The 20,116-nt window shown below is 35.7% G+C and overlaps 1 protein-coding gene and 1 long non-coding RNA gene across 4 annotated transcripts in view; one reads left to right on the plus strand and one right to left on the minus strand.

The window, feature by feature from the left end:
• LOC107600280 (uncharacterized) overlaps positions 1–20,116 on the minus strand; it is a 69,598-nt gene that overhangs the window by 48,581 nt on the left and 901 nt on the right. The window contains exons 2-3 of one of the 2 annotated variants that reach the window (XR_001610742.1): positions 16,612–16,760; positions 3,124–3,760 (exon numbers count right to left, since the gene is read on the minus strand). This is a non-coding gene — a long non-coding RNA (uncharacterized lncRNA). Of the gene's footprint in view, positions 1–3,123; positions 3,761–16,611; positions 16,761–20,116 lie in introns of those variants that run through there. The other variant, XR_001610743.1, reaches the window with a different exon arrangement.
• On the plus strand, positions 3,778–10,132 carry s100p (S100 calcium binding protein P). Of its 2 annotated transcripts, none has more exons than XM_016292125.1 (5): positions 3,778–3,927; positions 5,385–5,558; positions 7,860–8,055; positions 9,210–9,490; positions 9,576–10,132. In XM_016292125.1, the coding sequence occupies exons 1-5, from the start codon at positions 3,875–3,877 to the stop codon at positions 9,658–9,660; spliced, it is 789 nt and encodes a 262-aa protein (XP_016147611.1). In that variant the 5' UTR covers positions 3,778–3,874; the 3' UTR covers positions 9,661–10,132. The 2 variants fall into 2 exon arrangements, with proteins under 2 accessions (XP_016147611.1, XP_016147612.1); XM_016292126.1 differs by having other exon boundaries at positions 5,388–5,558.

Below are 20,116 nucleotides of genomic sequence, written 5' to 3' on the forward strand. Positions count from 1 at the left end.
AAATGTAGCATCATTTTTTTCAGTGTATAAAAATGTGTGCAGGGTTAAGTAATTTTTTTTTTTTTAAATGTAGCTAAAACAAATTGTTTGCAACCACTTACCTTAAAAAAATGTAGCATCATTTTTTTCAGTGTATAAAAATGTGTGCAGGGTTAAGTTGTGCTGTTGTTGGCTAAAGGAATTCCTTTTAAAGTACTTGTTTTGCGTACCAGAAAATCTGTCCATGTCTGACGCTGTATGCATGACATATCAGTGTGTGACTATATATTATGTTACAAAAAAAAGATCTAAAATGCAGCATAGGGACTTCAGGAAATCAGTGAATCAATTTCTGAACAAACTGGAAGTAGCTAGTAACTTTTGGAATTTTTAAAAACGTCTAAACTATTGTTGCACTACTGGGAGGGGGAAAAAACAGTTTTTCATGATTTTATTCCCACCAAGCTAATGTGGAGTATAAACAATGGCTCATAAATCACTGCAGTGACAATATGGGTTTAGTAAATCCCATCATGCGCAGCCACATTGGATGAACGTTCCAGCTGTTTTGGGTGAATGCCAGATGTCTGTGCTTTTTTGCGACAAAAAAGGCCCCTGTAAGGCGTTACTTACCCAGCTAAGGTGACCAGAAGGGCAAATACCAACAACTGTCCAGGCCATACCAAGCTTTTTAAAGACAGCCATTCTATGTTAAAAACACTGGATGTGGTTCTCGGTGCCACGTTGCCCTGGCATTTTTGGCAGCTGTTTTATTGGGTGCAGTGGGGACAATGGGTTTCCTTGGGTCAGTGCTTCCTGTCTGCTTCTGCCTCTTATCTAATTCATCGTCCTGTGATCCGGCCCACTCAGCATAGGCAAGAGAGTCAACATGCACAAATATGATATGTGGCATATTCCCATCGTTGACGTTTACAGCTCTCCACTGCAGGGCAAAGATTTGCTCACTGTTGCTTTTCAGACCTTCATTTTAGATGAAATGTTGCTCTGCACCTTTGTGGGCAGGTCAGCCAGACCTGGAAATTGCTCAGTCAGTCAAGCTGGTACATTGGTAATATGTATTTTGAAAGATTTTCTGAAGTACCTTGTAAATACATTGGTATAAGATTTAGTAATGTTAGTAATGGTTAGCATGATCATTACTAACAACACTAAATCATATACCAATGTATTAAGCTAGTACAAGTTAGTGTTGGGCGATATGCTCAATATTCATATCGTCAGCCTGTGAGATTGTCGATACACGATATTATCGTGCTAATTTATGTAATTGTTTACTTAGTTTCATTGCGAGAAACTGAACCATCTCCAGCTTAAGGCTAAAAGCAGCCTAATGTGTTTAATATGACTGAATTGTATTTAACGATAAATTAATAGAAACCTCGTAAGTTACTAATTATAATGCTTACATTTCCTCAGCTATTCAAAAAGCAGCTACAGAAAACGAGCAAAGAACATTACATTACCAAAGAACATCATCACAAGCTCAGTCTAGCGCGAGTTTATGCACTCCGGCCCACTCAGCATAGGCAAGAGAGTCAACATGCACAAATATGATATGTGGCATATTCCCATCGTTGACGTTTACAGCTCTCCACTGCAGGGCAAAGATTTGCTCACTGTTGCTTTTCAGACCTTCATTTTAGATGAAATGTTGCTCTGCACCTTTGTGGGCAGGTCAGCCAGACCTGGAAATTGCTCAGTCAGTCAAGCTGGTACATTGGTAATATGTATTTTGAAAGATTTTCTGAAGTACCTTGTAAATACATTGGTATAAGATTTAGTAATGTTAGTAATGGTTAGCATGATCATTACTAACAACACTAAATCATATACCAATGTATTAAGCTAGTACAAGTTAGTGTTGGGCGATATGCTCAATATTCATATCGTCAGCCTGTGAGATTGTCGATACACGATATTATCGTGCTAATTTATGTAATTGTTTACTTAGTTTCATTGCGAGAAACTGAACCATCTCCAGCTTAAGGCTAAAAGCAGCCTAATGTGTTTAATATGACTGAATTGTATTTAACGATAAATTAATAGAAACCTCGTAAGTTACTAATTATAATGCTTACATTTCCTCAGCTATTCAAAAAGCAGCTACAGAAAACGAGCAAAGAACATTACATTACCAAAGAACATCATCACAAGCTCAGTCTAGCGCGAGTTTATGCACTTTAAAAACACTCCCGTTAAAATCAGTGAATATACACTGTATGATGTATAAATCTCTTATACATGCATACATTGCACGTACTTCTGCACTTTGTTGTTTATGAGGAGAGAGTTTGTGAGTCAGAATTCAGTCAGCACGCGCTGAACAACAGAACTCCGCTGTTTCAGTGATGATCTGAACGCCTCTGATTGGCCATTGCATTCATAAGCTCAGCATAATCATGTGTGATTGGTTAGAACGCGCAATACTGTAAAAATGCGGAAAGAAGAAATATAATGCAACAAATAAGCCCTCATTTTAATTAGGTAGTATTTATTTGTCATTTTAACTGTTTGGGAACTGAGCGTAAATGTGGAAGTCCTTCAAAGATTTCTTATCCTGTTGCGTCCTCTATAGGACCAGCGACTAGTCGACGTCAAGCTTAAAGCATCATGGCAGAGCATTGAAGTCGACTAGTCGGTGCAACCCCTTATATATATATATATATATATATATATATATATATATATATAACCTCTCTTGCTGCTATGTAACTACCCTGTACAACCTGTTTGCACAGGTTGCTGCTCATTCCTGCTCATCTTAATATTTATTAAGTCTACAGTATACTGTTCTGCGCATTTTATTTTATTCTTATTTCTTTTTATCTTACTTTTTCCATACCTATATTTATATATAATTTTCTTGTGTTTGTATTCTTTAATAATTGCACTGTCCATGGAGCGGACCTGACTTACATTTCACTACTGGTCATATATTCTCTATATAACCATGTATGTGACAAATAAAAGATCTTGAATATATATATATATATATACTGTATATAGTGTCTAGCGCATTAAGTGCTTGATTATAATTTGAGTTTTTCAAATGACACAAGCTCAGCTCTTTACATCAGATTTATATTTAAACGCATGATAGACTCTGTGAAAAGAACAGGCTGGGTGATGAGTCTGGACTGGACAGCATCTGAGGGCAGGAATGTGCAGTCAGTCATTTGCAAGTGCGTGGCCCAAAACACCTGTGTCACCTTGATGCTACAGGACTCTCCATCAACACCAATCAGCAACAGGGTGCAGGGGAGGAGGAGGCTTTGAGCGGCACTCCCTCTCTCTTTCCTCTCTCACTCACTCTCTCTCTCCTCCGGGGCTGGAGGAAGGGATCAATGCCGTGAATGGTCCTCCTCTCCTTGCTCACTACTCTCATTATTATTTTCCACCCTGCCACTCGCCAGCCCATGAATAGTCAATACCAAACCAACAGGCAGGAAATGAGGGTGCAGATGCTTATTTCAATGCCTGGAGTGAGTTTTATTTATCGAGAACTGGTTCCAACCACATGAGACGGACTTTGTTCGCTGCTGAGGATTATGGAAACTTTCTTTTTCTCTATTTGAAGACTGATGGATTCTCTTTTTGGACTTACTATGTTTGTCCACAATGATGAAGTCACTTGTTTAATATTGTGGTTGTAAAATTTCACCTTTTTTGAAGGCTGTTAGTTTCAGGTGATATAAAAAAAAAGAAGAAAGAAAAAAAGACACATCCATCTTTTCACACTGGGAGCAGTTTGCAGACGAACCTGTGTGGAGGGAAGCACATGGTCCACTAAGTGTGTTTTTTTCTCGTTAGGTCATCCCAGCAGTCTTTTTTGAGTGCTTCAGAGAGAGCCGCACACACTGGAATAGCTGGGAGAATGTTTCTGTGGGCTGGAAGCAAAGGAGCTCAAGGATCAGGAAGTGAGAGAAGGTAAAATACAATGACTCAACTAACTAACTAACTAACTAACTGAACCACCTGTGACAGCACTATGCTAAACTATCATTTTCTAGGATCTCTGTAAGGAGGTTTCATGTTTGATTTCATGTTGATTCATGTCTTCAGTCTGTGAAGATTTCATTCTGAAGTACAGAGGGATAATATGGTAATAAACATAATTGTAAAAAATAGGGTTACACTGTATTTTAAGGTATCCTTGTTACAGTGTAATTATTATACATTTAAGTACTGAGTAATATTAATTAACTACATGTACTTGCTATATGGTTAGGGTTAGGATTTGGCTTATGGTTACTTGCATGTAATTATGAATAATTTATTGTTATTATAATAGTAAGTGCATGTAACGATGTGTAACAAGGACACCTTAACATAAAGTGTTATCAAAAATAGTAATAAATTGAAAATCTAATTATAAAATATAAATATTATAAAAATATAAATATATAATAAAAATAAAAATACATTTATTTATTAAAAAAAGTGACCATTAAATAATTCTGTTACAGTCGATAACCAACAAATGACTAATTTCTCTAAATAAATGAAAAATAACACAACAAAAACTAAAATCGTTTGTTTAAAAGTGAAACTTGTACAGAATAAATGATATTCCCTTTGAGATTTAACAGTGTTATTATATTATGAGTGCATTTAAAAATAAGCTTTAAGTGAATATTGAATGGCTCAAAAGTAATGAAAACAATATAGGAAATTAACATGTATGAATGAAATATACTGTATAAAAGTGACAATGCATTTACAACTATTTTTAATTTTATTTCAAAATGAAAACTTGAATCAGCCAACATTTGCATCCCTAGAAAATATGTATCTTATTCTAAATAAAAATTACTCTCATCATTCTAGAACTGATGCATCACAGATTATTTAATGCACGGAAATTCACTCACTATTATTAGCAGTTTTAAGTATAACTACTGTTTTACACTGATTTAGCAGTATCAGAGTATGTAATTTTAATGATCGAACTAATCTTGGATTCTGACGTAAACTAATCACAGGAAGTGGGTTGTGAGTTTGTAATGCTTTTGACCACTGTACTCACAGTAATTATCAAAAGGTCACTGATAAAGATAGACAGGTTAGTCAGCTTGCATTCACACACATGCATAATCTTCAAAAGCAATGTGACCTGCTGTCAAAACATGATTAAAGAATCATGAGTTAAATATTTGGAAAGGAACTAACTATGCATATATAATAGGACAGCAGCAGCTATCTGTGTGTCATTGGAGTTCTGAACTAAACCTAATTCTTTGCCTCAAACATTTTTTTATGTGATAAGGACTGGTGAAACGATTCTTGAAGCAATATTTTGTTATATTAGGTTTGGCATACACCATGCCTTCATTAATCTACCCCCCCCACCCCCCTTATGTGTCTTGTGACTTATGGAACTCAAGCAGGACCTTTTATCAGAAGATTCGGGAGTATGATGTTTTGGAGAAGAGGAGGACGGTCACCGCGCTGAAAGCTGGAGAGGACAGAGCCATTCTCTTAGGCCTCAGCATGATCCTTTTCTCTGCCATGATGTACTTTGTGTTAGGCATCACAATGGTGCGCTCGTACTCAGACAGGTAAAGATTCCCAGAAACCTTCTCAAGAACAGAACTGCACAAAATACACTGAAACCACAGAATTAAAGGGGCATTCAGTAAGTTCACCCTATTCAAACGCTGAACTGAATAGTAAGACAAACACAAAGAGGAGAAAATACTGTAGCAGGCAGAGCAAAGTCACTGTTGTTCACGAAGCACGAAATATTGGAAGAAAGTCCTAAGTACTAAATTGTGGGTGGGAGTTTATATGAGGGGAACAGACTTATGCATATTTATGTAGTCTTTAAAAGTGCTGCTTTGTTTACAGCGGTAACCAATGAAATACTACAGAGAGTCTGTCAGAGAGTCAAAATCAGTCCATCTGCGGTTTTGGTTTCATGCAGATATATTTTATGTAGCATAATTTCGCAAAGCTTAACCTCCACGGAGGTTACGGGAAACAGCTCTAATTCAGTTTTTGGATTTACAGAGACTTATATTTACATTCAGTCTGTGTGCAGTTTCTGTCTGGACAAAAACGGACAGAATTTGCATGCCCTGCTGTAAATTTTGACCGGTTGATGAAAAACAAGCTTATGTGGATTCTACACATTTAAACAATTCAGATAAGTTATATAGAATTATTTATGTAGCAGATAAAATACATATAATCATTTATTAATCAATTATCATTTTGACTTATATCTTTTCTTTATTTAAAGGCTGAAATGTGAGGCTTACCTTTTTATTAAACTTTTTCAAAGCTTTATTTGAACATCTACATTAGCTATTTCAACATGCTATTAAACTGTTGTCAGTCAAGTTGTCATTTAAAATCATTGGTAGTTATTGTTTTAGTGATTATGCAAACAAAAAGTCATTTTATTTGTTGTTTGTTGATTTTTAAATATAAAACTTGCTGAAGAGATTTATGTGTCGGTACTTTTTTTTAACATCTCCAGCACATTTTAACAATACCGTGATAATACTGATAACCGTGATAATTTTGTTACATACATACATACCGTTACATACCTATTTCAGATAGATAGACAGTTAGATAGATAGATGCACTACGGCAGTCAGACAAGATGATATCAAATTAACAGTTGCTCCCTGCAGTTACAAAAACTTTTTTTTGCTACATTTATGTTAATTTCTGTGTAAATGCTTCAGCACAGTCTGTGAAGATTTCATTCTGAACAGAACTGCATTTTTCATATTGTTCTCCTCATTTGCTTATGAAATGCCCCTAATATGATCACTCATTATATTGTTCACAATGTACCAAACATTTGCCGATTCCATTCCTTTTTGTCCGTAACACGCAGATTAGCGAACATTACAACATAGGAGCCGAATTGAGTTCTGTAGAGCTCTTCCAAATACCACTGACCCACCACAGATTTCACACAGATAAGAGCTGGCATACACTGTAGTCAAAGGCAATTAAAGAGGCAGCTGAGCCTTTGGAATAGCCAAAGAACACAAGGTCTGTTATTCATAGAGTAGGAGAAAGAGGCCTGGCACAAAGACAAACACTAGCATGTAATCGGCCGCCACAACAGAGGGCCAAATTATGTACCCTAGTGAATATGGAGGGTGACCCTGATGTACAAATATTGTACTAATATTTGATGTACTGATTTGTATTGCACACATACAAACAACCTTAAGCAGGGTGGAAACTGAAGCCAAAGACGGGCACTCGTAATCTGCAAAATATTAAATTACAGTTATAGTAAAATACACATTAAATTAAAATGTACTTCTGTAAAAAAGACTTGATTTCATTCCTTAAGAACTGATTGAAATCATGAAAAGTGGTCTTTATATGACATAGGCTAGAGGGGAGAGGTATAAATAGTGAGAGGAACTGACGATGTCAGTGGAAAAGGAAAGTTGTTTTAGACGTGGGGCAAGTTTCATAAAATAAGATTGCTATTACATTGTTTTTTGGAATAATGTGAATTAAAAAGTAAATATCCCCTTTGAGTTTATGCTCACTTTACCTCCAATATGCCCTTCAACAGCATGCAAGAAGCACTCATTAGCAAGTCATTTGACTTCTCCACAGGTTAAGGTTCACATTAAGTCAGGTGTGCTCAGTCCTGCTTCTCTAGATCTACCTCCCTGCAGGGTTTCATTTCAGCTTTAGTCAAACACACCTGAACCTAATCAATATTAAGGCACTTGAAAATTTGAAACTGTAGGAAGCTCTCCAGCAGCATGTTAACCACCAGCCATCTCGCTTCATCTGGTATGATAAATGCATTTAACGCCATTATAAATTATTACTTAACTTTTTTCTACTTCTCTGCCCATTTTTTTGTCTCTCAGCGTTTGGACAGAAGAGTCAAACTGTACAGTGCTGAAGTCTAACATAGTTGCTGAGATTAACTGCAGCTACAGTTGCGGCTCAGAGTGCAGGAAGAGTTCCAGGTTTCCCTGCCTTCAAGTATACGTCAGTCTGAACTTCACCAGCAAAGTTCTGCGGCTGTCATACAATGAGGAGGCCCATGAGGCCAACCCTGAGGTACACCACACCTAACCATGTGCATTAACTGTAGGGATATATCACATATACCAGTAAATAGTGATGCATGGGCAATTCTTCCGTGACACCATGCACACTTGTTATTTTAAAGATTCTGATTAGAATTAACCAATCAGGTTGCTTCTGTTAAATGTAGTAAAAGTAGATTTGAACCTGAAACAAACCAGATTATTTAGATAAGTTACCACATTAATCACCCTTTTGGGTTTTTCAACAAAACATTGTGTACAAACCACATAAATAAATAAAAAAAGTTAAATAATGAAAAAAAAATATTTTGAGTCTTTTTCCTTCATTATGAGACAATTGCATCACCCAAAATCTTCCAAAAATATAAAATTTTATAAATAAAAAAATATAATGAATTTTAGTTAATTTGATGTATGTATATTACGTTATTTGAATAATATATTTACTGTCAAAAATACATTTTAAAAATAAATAAAAATCTACATATTTGAAGGTACACTCTTAAAAATAAAGGTGCTTCACGATGCCATAGAAGAACCTTTTTGTCTAAATGGTTCCATAAAGAACCTTTAACATCTGAAGAACCTTTCTGTTTCACAAAAGGTTCTTTGTGGTGAAAGAAGGTTCTTCAGATTACAAAAAGGTAAGAAAGATATGGTTCTTTAAAGAACCTTTGACTGAATGGTTCTTTGTGGAACCAAAAATGGTTCTTCTATGGCATCACTGTGAAGAACCTTTTGAAGCACCTTTATTTTTAAGAGTGTACTGCAGAAAAGTGGAGAATTTTCAATTAAAGTGAATTCAATTAGACAAAAAATTATGTTATGAGCAAGCATACATCAATTTCATCAAGGTTTAGAAGTGCTTGTGATCTTTATGAGCAAACATTTACAGAAGCAAAAAAAAAAATAGAAAAAAAAGTGCTTTAGGACATCAATCCTGGCTTGTCTCTTTGCTTATATATGGACAAACTAGTGACACTTACTAATCACCCGTTAATGTAATTTTAATTAATGTAATTATCTAAAATTACCAATTCACAATTTGTCCCTAAGATGACATCACAGTACGTTTCTGAACATGATGAATGACCACGATGCAGTGCAGTACACAAACTGAACTGAATTCCTTTCAAGTAAATGCACTTCCTTCTTTCCCTGCAGTGTTTTTACATCCCAAAGTGCCACAAGGACCACACGCTGATGCACAGCATTGTGATGAACATCTCAGAGCGACTGAAGACGCACCAGCAGGTTCTGTGCTACTACGACCCCTCGGAGCAGCAGGACAGCGTCCTCCTGACACGTCTCTACGGCCGCGGGGCCATCATTAGCTCGCTCCTCTGGCCCACGTGCACACTGGTGGGGGGCACGCTCATCATTGCCATGGTGAAGCTCACTCAGTACCTGTCTTTCCTGTGCGAGCAGATCAGCCGAATTAAAAGGTGAGACTGACGGTGTGCAGACAGATACCTCAGACCAGAGAGACAGATGCTTTTGAGCGAGATCTAATCGCTGTGTTCCTTGCAGGATGGGGCTCTATTCCTTAAAAGGAGCCTCTCACACCAGGGTCTGCACTCGGAAGCTTAACGGCAGCATCCAGGATGGGGTTTGAATGGAAGTTTCCATGTGCGACATTGTCAACAGACCTGTTTTCTACTCCGTATATAGTGACAAAGTGTTTCCGCTCTCATGTGGTCTTCCTCTGACGCTCCATCAGCCTTGTTAATCTGCCGGGTTGTGCTGACATGGCTGAAGTAATGTTGTGAATGAGAACTTCCTGTACCATTGACTCAATAGAGATTCTAGTGGTCGTAGTTGGAACTTTTTACAATAAGACTGGGTCAAGTCCAATCCTGAAACTTAAGAGTCAAAATATGTGGACATGTTGTGGGGTGTCAATTACACTTTCTGACCAGCAGATCGGAGACTCCATTCCAAGGAGTTGCCACTGTGTAGCAATGTCTTGACCAGCTGACGCTTGTGTAATAACAGAAATTAAAAGTAGAATGTATATGCTACTGCCATCAGTGGTGACTGCTGTGTGCTGTCATTCATGGCTCTTTGACAAACACCTGTGGACCTCTTCAAAGCCAAAGGTCATATGTTGATTGTGACTATACTGTATTTCTTAAAGGGATAGTTCACCCAAAAAAAGAAAATTCTGTCAGTTTATTCACCCTCATGTCAAACCTGTATGACTTAATTTCTTCTATGCAAGATAAACATATTTGCCTAAGAATTTACAATATGGTTTCATTTGTTAACTTTAGCTAAATTTGTCTACATGAACTGCTCTAACATTGGACAAAATTACTACAGCATTTACAAGTAAACTTTTAAATCAAAAGTTGTATCTGTTAACATTAGATAAAAGGATAGTTCACCCAAAAATGAAAATCATGGGATAATTGTCATTTTTGGGTGAACTATCCCTTTAATGCACTATGAACAAACATAAGCAATGGACAATTGTATTTATTTTTATCAACTAATATTAAAAAAAATATTTCTCCTATTTAATGTTAACAAATAAGATCTTAATGTAAAGTGATATTTTAAAGAACATCAGGGACTAAACAACATCTGACCCCATTGACTTTTATTGTACAGAGACATTTTTCAAAATATCTTTGTTTGTGTTCCACAAGAAAGAAAAAAGAAAAAGAAAAAAAGAAAAATCATGCGGGTTTGGAACAACATGAGGGTAAGAATGACCATTTTCAAAAAAAAAAAACATTTTCCAGATGAAATCCAGTCTAGTCCTAGTAGTGCACCATTGTAGCAGACCCAAAAGCTGTGTAACGAAATCTAGTGTGTTTTCTAGCTATTTAGCATTGTAAGGCATTATATACACACAAAGTCAAGTCTGTTCTAAAAGGTGGGTGGCAACAGTAATGCCAAATTCTAATGGGTTGTTCGCAAAGAAAATCTTCTAAACCAGCTAGACACAACACAGTAGAATAGAACAGAATGCAGCGGCCTCAACATTTGCAATGTACATGGTGTGAGCCGAGGTGCTGAAAAAAACAAGACAATTGTCCTCAATATTTTACATCTACATAGACAAATCATTAACAAACCAGAGCAAAGGAATAAAAGAACGGCACACAAGACATTTCAGGAACACTGCTATTTAATCATGTATATACTGTAATTCCAGTTAAGTTCTGTATTTGTGTTTGTTTTCCACTAGAGTGATTTCTTTTTTGTTGACTATTAACCAGGAATCTTGTATTGTCAGTTGTTGATATATGGATGTAATTTCTCACTCGCAAAACAAACCCTGCAGGTGGATTGAATGATTCGTAAGGTTTTGCATAGAGAGAAACGACAGTGCCTCAATTTTTTTTAGACAACATCTACAGTGACTGAATAAATTCAGTAGCAATCCTCCAACATATGTATCATCTGACATTATTCTTTGAATAGGGGATACTGGGGCTAGTTGCCACAAAAGCTATATTTAATTACACAAATAACTGTATTCTGTAGCAGTGATTTTGTATTTGGTTTCAAAAACCCACCAAAAATAAGTTAATATATATATATATATATATATATATATATATATATATATAGTCATACAAACTAAACTGTGATATTTCTTATAGTTGTTGGATAAACAAGTGAACGATAAAAACTAGGCAAGATATAATGGATTGAACAAAAATGTCTGATTGGGGCAAGTATTTTACAAGTGTTATAAAGTTATAAACAGCATATTTATAGGGAGAGAGATTCTTTAGCAAAACAGCAGTTTGAAATTTTTCTATGTTGCCATTTAATTTTCTGCTGTTTCATGAAGTCAGCTTTTTATAATAGTTTTCTGAAAGGCCTATAAGATGAAGAAAAAAAACTTGTTTCTTATAAAATGCACTGACATTTGGTGACACCATGCCCCAATAGGAAATCATGTTAAAGAATTGAATAGCTTTATGTTGTAGCCAAAATGTTCAGTATTTAAATAAATATTTACTGGAGTAAATACTTATTGAAGCTCGTTTCCGCCACTGAATAAAAAATATAAAAAGGTAATTGTGACTTTTGAACTCCCATCTCGGACTTTTTTTCTCGCAATTGCACTGACTTTTTCTCAGAATTGTGAGATATAAACTTGCAATTGTGAGTTATAAAGTCCAGTTCCGAGGAGAAAAAAGACATGTTCTCAGAATTGCAAGTTTAAATTTCTCTTCATTTCTCAGAACACAATTTTGAGAAAAAAGTCCGAATTGCGAGTCTGTATCAGGCAATTCTGAGGAAAAAAAAGGTCAGAATTGCGAGATAAAAAGTTGCAATTACCTTCTTTTTTTTTTCATTCAATGGTGGAAACAGGCTTCCAAAATAACTAGCCCCAGTCTCCTCAAACATACTAACCATCTGTGTCATTTACAAATATTGTTGTTTTATATACATAACACATTTATCAAAACGAACAGACATTCGAATATTCATTTATATACAGGCTGGTGTTATGACTTCAGCCTCAACTGCTGTTTCATGAAGTCAGCTTTTTATAATAGTTTTCTGAAAGGCCTATAAGATGAAGAAAAAAAACTTGTTTCTTATAAAATGCACTGACATTTGGTGACACCATGCCCCAATAGGAAATCATGTTAAAGAATTGAATAGCTTTATGTTGTAGCCAAAATGTTCAGTATTTAAATAAATATTTACTGGAGTAAATACTTATTGAAGCTCGTTTCCGCCACTGAATAAAAAATATAAAAAGGTAATTGTGACTTTTGAACTCCCATCTCGGACTTTTTTTCTCGCAATTGCACTGACTTTTTCTCAGAATTGTGAGATATAAACTTGCAATTGTGAGTTATAAAGTCCAGTTCCGAGGAGAAAAAAGACATGTTCTCAGAATTGCAAGTTTAAATTTCTCTTCATTTCTCAGAACACAATTTTGAGAAAAAAAGTCCGAATTGCGAGTCTGTATCAGGCAATTCTGAGGAAAAAAAAGGTCAGAATTGCGAGATAAAAAGTTGCAATTACCTTCTTTTTTTTTCATTCAATGGTGGAAACAGGCTTCCAAAATAACTAGCCCCAGTCTCCTCAAACATACTAACCATCTGTGTCATTTACAAATATTGTTGTTTTATATACATAACACATTTATCAAAACGAACAGACATTCGGATATTCATTTATATACAGGCTGGTGTTATGACTTCAGCCTCAAGAGATTTTTTTTTATGTCCACCATTGTTGATGGCTAAGTTTATGTTGATTAGTACAACTCATTCTCTTTGTCATCTCAAATGGTGAATAAAATGTGTTTTCGTGTCACATACTGTACGTGTTAAAGCATATTAAGATTTACAAAAGAAACTGTCAATGCCCTTGTAGCCTACAGTCTCCCGGTCATCTTTTGTGAGTTTCTAAGCAGCACATGGAGCAGCAGAGGAACTGATTTGACTGTCCTTGGGAGATGGATTTGGCCTGAATGGCACCGGATTGGCTTCTGGAGAGGAGCACCTTTTTAAAGTGCAATCAGGTGACAGGCTGTGATGAATCAGACTCAGTCTGAAATTAATCAGTCCACATCCCTCCACGACCCCCCCTCTACACACACTTCCAACCCTCACTAACGACATTCTCATAAATAGACCGTTCTAATGTTGTTTACACACCAAAGGAGGGTTTTTCCTTTTAAATAGATTTAATTGTTACAGCAAGAGATCAAAGACACAATTGAACACCATCACGACGTCTATTATCCGTGTCCTTGAAAACAGCATATATATATATAGAACGCTGGACACAAATAAGCCAGTGTCTTAGACCCAGAGGATGAGGGAGTAATTTTTGTGCTTTGTCTGATTTGGTTTGCAGTGACACACTATTGGTCCCCGGCCCAGGCTGATGGGATCTGTCTGGTGGAGAATTTTATTGGCTATGTGAAATGAGCTATTGCTCATAACTCCAGAGTAACTGCCAGTCAAAATGATGGGATATGGAGATTAAGTTCACTGGGTCATTGGCTGTTTTGAAGATGACATTGTTTTAAAGCCTCCTGTCAAACATTTCCACATTATACACCATCAGCTGAACATTAGCTGTTATTTTAAGCACCTATAGAAATATAAATCATACTGTTTTTGTAAATACAACTTATTTGTGGTACTTGTCACTTTTTGGAAGCACATTGTTTTTTGTAAACATCAAACTTAATAAATAATTTATCATAATCAAAATTAGGGATGATGACCCAATATTATAATTCTTGGTTGACACAATACTAAAATGCCCAATTTTATATGATTTTGTCAAAATAAATTAAATATTAAAAAAATCATTAAAAAAAAAAAAATAGTAAATTTAAGCATCAAAACATTAATAAGGTAAAGAAGCATTTACAATTAAATCATCAGATATTGATCAATTAAAAATACATCTCAAATATTTATAATATCCATCATGACGCATCCCAAAACTGAAACTATAATAAAAAAAAACTAAAAAACATTTTTGTTACTTGAAAGAAAATAAACATTAATTGAAATAAAAATATATATTTTTATTTCAGCTAGTTGCCAAGGCAACATTTATTTATTTATTTTAATTTGATATATTAAAGAAAACTAAAAATGAAACACTACACTCTAAAAAATGCTGGGTTAAAAAGAACCCAGGGCTGGGTTAAAAAGGGACAAACCCAGCTATTGGGTTGTTTTGACCCAGCACAACCCAACCGCTGGGTCAAAACATCCCAATAGCTGGGGTTGTCCCTTTTTAACCCAGCATTTTTTAGTGTATATTGACATATAAAAAAACTACTATTGATTTGAACAAACTCCCAACCCTACATATTACAACGTGTAACCCGACATGAATGCTACCACAAATCATGTGGCTTGAGGAGCAGAGATGTGCTATTGCTTTTCAATGCGATCAGACTTACTATTTTTACCTGGCTGACCATAAACAAATCCCTCATCAATATAATGGCATAAATGGCCCCCACATGACCACATCAGTAGATCGATAGCATCTAATCTAATGTGTGATTCAAAGAAGCCATTCAAACAACAAAGAGCAAATGAGTCTATTCTTGGCGTTTCAGCTGCCCTCTTTCACCTCAGAACACAACAAACAGGGTCTCTCTATCTTTCTCCACTCTCTGGGAACAAGAAACCCCACTTCCTACTGTTCCCCTGGCAACAGAACATAGTCCTGACCTGATGCATACTTCCACACAAATATGGTCCTTCCTGTGCTCAGGCCAGACAGCTGTGCTGTTTGTTAGAAAGGGACATCTGTGGGTCTTCTCGCGAGGGGCAGAGGACACAAAAGGAGGAAGCAGTAGATGAAGAAGCTGGTAATTACTAACCACTACTGCTCATACTTACGGTTATGGATCAGAACAAACCCTTAATCCTAAACTCTGGTGCACTTCAAATTGTGTGTGTTGGTCTTTTTCGAAATCTGAATTAAAATGTTCACACCCCACAGAAAGCAGAGTTGAAATTAGAATTGGAATGAAAGCAAATGCAGTTTACTGAATAGAAAATGAAGGAAATTTTACAGGTAGCTCCTGTTTGCCATCTAAATTCACACTCAAATCCAATTCAAATCCAGAAAAGAAAATCAGTAAGTCAATGCATGATACCTTTAAAGGTATAGTTCACCCAAATTCTGTAAACATTTATTCACCCTTATGCAGTTGCAAACCTGTAGGGTGAACTTTGGGGATCGAACATACAAAATATCAGTTTAAAACAACATTAGGCTGAGCATGAAAATATTGACATTTTAGGGTGAACTATGCCTTTAAGGACTGAGTTGCATAATTTATTTCCTTATGAACACACAGTGAGCTCTTTAGAGCCTTTAGGCATGTAAATAGCACCTTAATATGTTGGCTTATTTGATGGGGCCACTTATCGTACAGGGTCTCTCTATCTTTCTCCACTCTCTGGGAACAAGAAACCCCACTTCCTACTGTTCCCCTGGCAACAGAACATAGTCCTGACCTGATGCATACTTCCACACAAATATGGTCCTTCCTGTGCTCAGGCCAGACAGCTGTGCTGTTTGTTAGAAAGGGACATCTGTGGGTCTTCTCGCGAGGGGCAGAGGACACAAAAGGAGGAAGCAGTAGATGAAGAAGCTGGTAATTACTAACCACTACTGCTCATACTTACGGTTATGGATCAGAACAAACCCTTAATCCTAAACTCTGGTGCACTTCAAATTGTGTGTGTTGGTCTTTTTCGAAATCTGAATTAAAATGTTCACACCCCACAGAAAGCAGAGTTGAAATTAGAATTGGAATGAAAGCAAATGCAGTTTACTGAATAGAAAATGAAGGAAATTTTACAGGTAGCTCCTGTTTGCCATCTAAATTCACACTCAAATCCAATTCAAATCCAGAAAAGAAAATCAGTAAGTCAATGCATGATATCTTTAAAGGTATAGTTCACCCAAATTCTGTAAACATTTACAGAACATATTGACATTTTAGGGTGAACTATGCCTTTAAGGACTGAGTTGCATAATTTATTTCCTTATGAACACACAGTGAGCTCTTTAGAGCCTTTAGGCATGTAAATAGCACCTTAATATGTTGGCTTATTTGATGGGGCCACTTATCGTGTAGCTTCTGCTCCTCGGTGGCTGGGTCATTCGGGCTGTTAAGAGGCATGATGGCAGTATCCGGTATGGTGGTGACAGCACACATGTGCCTGGGGTCCAAGATGTCACTGCCTGTAATACGAGCCCATCATTAAACAACCTCATAGATGAGCTGCAGATTTTACAAAGAAAGTGTTTTCAGTGATTACATGCCATAAAAAAAAGAAAAAAAAAGAAAAATCTCCAGTAGGCCTGGGTGATAAAACGGTATCGATATTTATCGACGGTACACCTTCAATAACGATAGAAAAATGTTTCGATATGGCGCACGATATAGGCACGTGCTATGAGTGACGCAGACAGCACACACAAACACATGCTGAAATGAGTGCTGTGCCTGCCTGTGATGAGGAGATTGTGAATAAAAAATTAATATTAGTCCAATTTAAAATAAACATTTGCATTTGAATGTTAGGTGTGCGTCAGGGAGTGTCATCAGTGGCGAGCGAGATGCGGAGATAATGATGTAACGTTGTTGCATTTTAATGTTTTGTTAGTCTAGCCCACGAGATGAGCCGCTGCTGTGTTATGCATTCAACATATTTGAGAAATATAGTAGCTCAATGCGGAGAAGATCTCGATTAGGTTAAAACCGAAACCAAGCCATTCACACAGAAAGCATATTCAGCGCATTTTTTAGACTGACAAATATGACTGCTGCACTCACACAAGAGATGTATAGAAAGCCATGCAAAGTTAAAACAGTTTAAACTTTTAGAAAACACGTCACGAATTTGTGGAGGTTTATTCCTTTTCACTGCATCTCATATGTTTTTAAATGCAATCTGTGTGAATGGTTCTTTGGCTCTTTGAATTAAGCAATGCATAAATACATGATGCTGTTTTGTTCATAATTGTTTATGCAATTTACAAAATTATATTTGATTTTTACGAGTTAATTTAGACGTAATGCACGTTTTTTATAAACAGTTATTTCCTTGCGTTTACAATATAAATGCACTATTATTTTGCTAATTGCGCCCTCCTGTGACCTCGGGAGATAAGACAAAAGTTTCCTTAAAGGGATAGTTCACCCAAAAATGAACCCATAGTTCACCCAAACAGTTGGTGGTTGCCATTGACTTCCATAGTAGGGAAAAAAATACTATGGAAGTCAATGGCAACCACCAACTGTTTGATTACCAGCAATCTTCAAAATATCTTCTTTTGTGTTCAACATAAGAAAGCAACTCATACAGGTTTGGAATGACACGAGGGTGAGTTAATGATGACAGAATTTTCATTTTGGGGTGAACTATCCCTTTAAGACCTATTTAATCTGCATATAAAACATTAGAAATTAGATATGTTTAATTTTTATTTTGTGTTTGTTAAAACAAAAAATATTTGTTGTTTGTCTCAATAAATTGGGATAAATTAAAAATACAGTGGTTAAATAAAAAAATATATATATATTTCTCTTTGTTTTAAAAAAGGTTATAAAAAATGTCCATAATTATCGATACCGAACGATATGAAACATTATATCATTGATACATTTTTTTGCTATATCGCCCAGCCCTAAATTCTCCAAAGTCAAAAGAGTATGTATTATTTGTATACACAAATGTATATGTTTCAAGATCAATTTCAAAATGGTATGTCATTATACTCGCATAAATTTAAAATATTTGCAGTCAGCGATTAACTCACACACTGGCCATGATAAAATGTAGGCAATAATTAATGAAGACTTTCACTTGTGCCTTGTCTTTTTGATTTCATTTTTTCCCCATTTACTATATAAAAAAAAGGAATTTCCACCAGGATCGACTTTTTCATTAACAGATTATACGACAATAGTAAAATGTACACATGGGCATTTAGTAAGCAATGTGACTAGTATTGCATATCTATCCTACAGTGCATCACCTCTGTACTCTGTGGTTGTTTAGCGTCCTCTGCTGTCTGATATTTGTATTTCAACTGAAGCATTGAGTACCTGTATGCTAGACAGTTATTTTATATTTTACATTTTACTCATCCATTACAATCAATCTGATTTAAGTTTTGAAAATATGTAGCTAGGTATCATTTAAATTATTTGTAAGCATTTAAGCATACATCTTTAGATTACTTTTTTAAAGATCAGAATCAGAAACAAACTTTTGACTGAAAGTGTAAATGGATACTTATGGAGTACTTTACAAATGTGTGTATTTAGCTATGTATAGACTTCTACTTTTTAATCAGCTAGTTATAAGCAACCTAACCCCTAAACCACATCCTATCAGAAAACATTTTTTGCATTTTCACAATTGTCCCAAAATAGGTTAAGTAGGTAGGTTCGCACACACTTAACAATGGGCGGCTCATCAGCAATACATCTATGCAAGATTTTGAGAGCAGGGAGGAGTCAAGGAATAAGGGACATTCAGCCTTAATTCCTTAAACTATAGCACTCATTATTTTGAGTCTGACGAGATAGATTTAGGTTTCAACAAGTTTTGTGCCACTTCCACGGTTGCTGAAAAAAGACACCAAATTAAATGAACTGCAAAAGCTAACTGTGAAGGTTAGATGTACGTGATGGCATCTGTAGCGAAGGCATGTGTGCGAAATGTGGGTGGCGTTCAAAAGCCTGAGATGGAGTATTGACTTACAAACACCAAAGCCCTGGCCAGAGTCATGCATTTAGAAAGAAACTATCACAATGCTCTACATTACTACAACCTTGCAGACCAACACGCACACGCCAACCACTAACACAAATAACCCTTTCACATGATAATGCCACATCAGATAACAGAGCCAGTGAACATAAGATGAAACCCAAATGCAAATCTTTAATCTTATTTATATATATACATACACATGTATACATACATACATACACATGTATACATACATACATACACACATACATATATACACATATACACATGTATACACACATACATACATATATACACATGTATACATACATACATACACACACATGTATACATGCATACATACACATGTATACATACATACACATGTATACATACATACATATATACACACATACATACATACATACACACATACACATGTATACACACATACATACATACATGTATACACATATACACATACATACATACACACATGTATACATGCATACATACATACACATGTATACATACATACATATATACACACATACATACATACATACACACATACACATGTATACACACATACATACATACATGTATACACATATACACATACATACATACACACATGTATACATGCATACATACATACACATGTATACATACATACATATATACATACATATACACATGTATACATACATACACACACACACACACACACGTATACATGCATACATACACATGTATACATACATATATACACATATATACACATATACACATACATACACATACATATATATATACACATATATATATATACAC

Source organism: Sinocyclocheilus grahami, unplaced genomic scaffold, assembly GCF_001515645.1.
Source record: "Sinocyclocheilus grahami isolate Dianchi unplaced genomic scaffold, SAMN03320097.WGS_v1.1 scaffold281.1, whole genome shotgun sequence".
Classification (NCBI taxonomy): domain Eukaryota; kingdom Metazoa; phylum Chordata; class Actinopteri; order Cypriniformes; family Cyprinidae; genus Sinocyclocheilus; species Sinocyclocheilus grahami.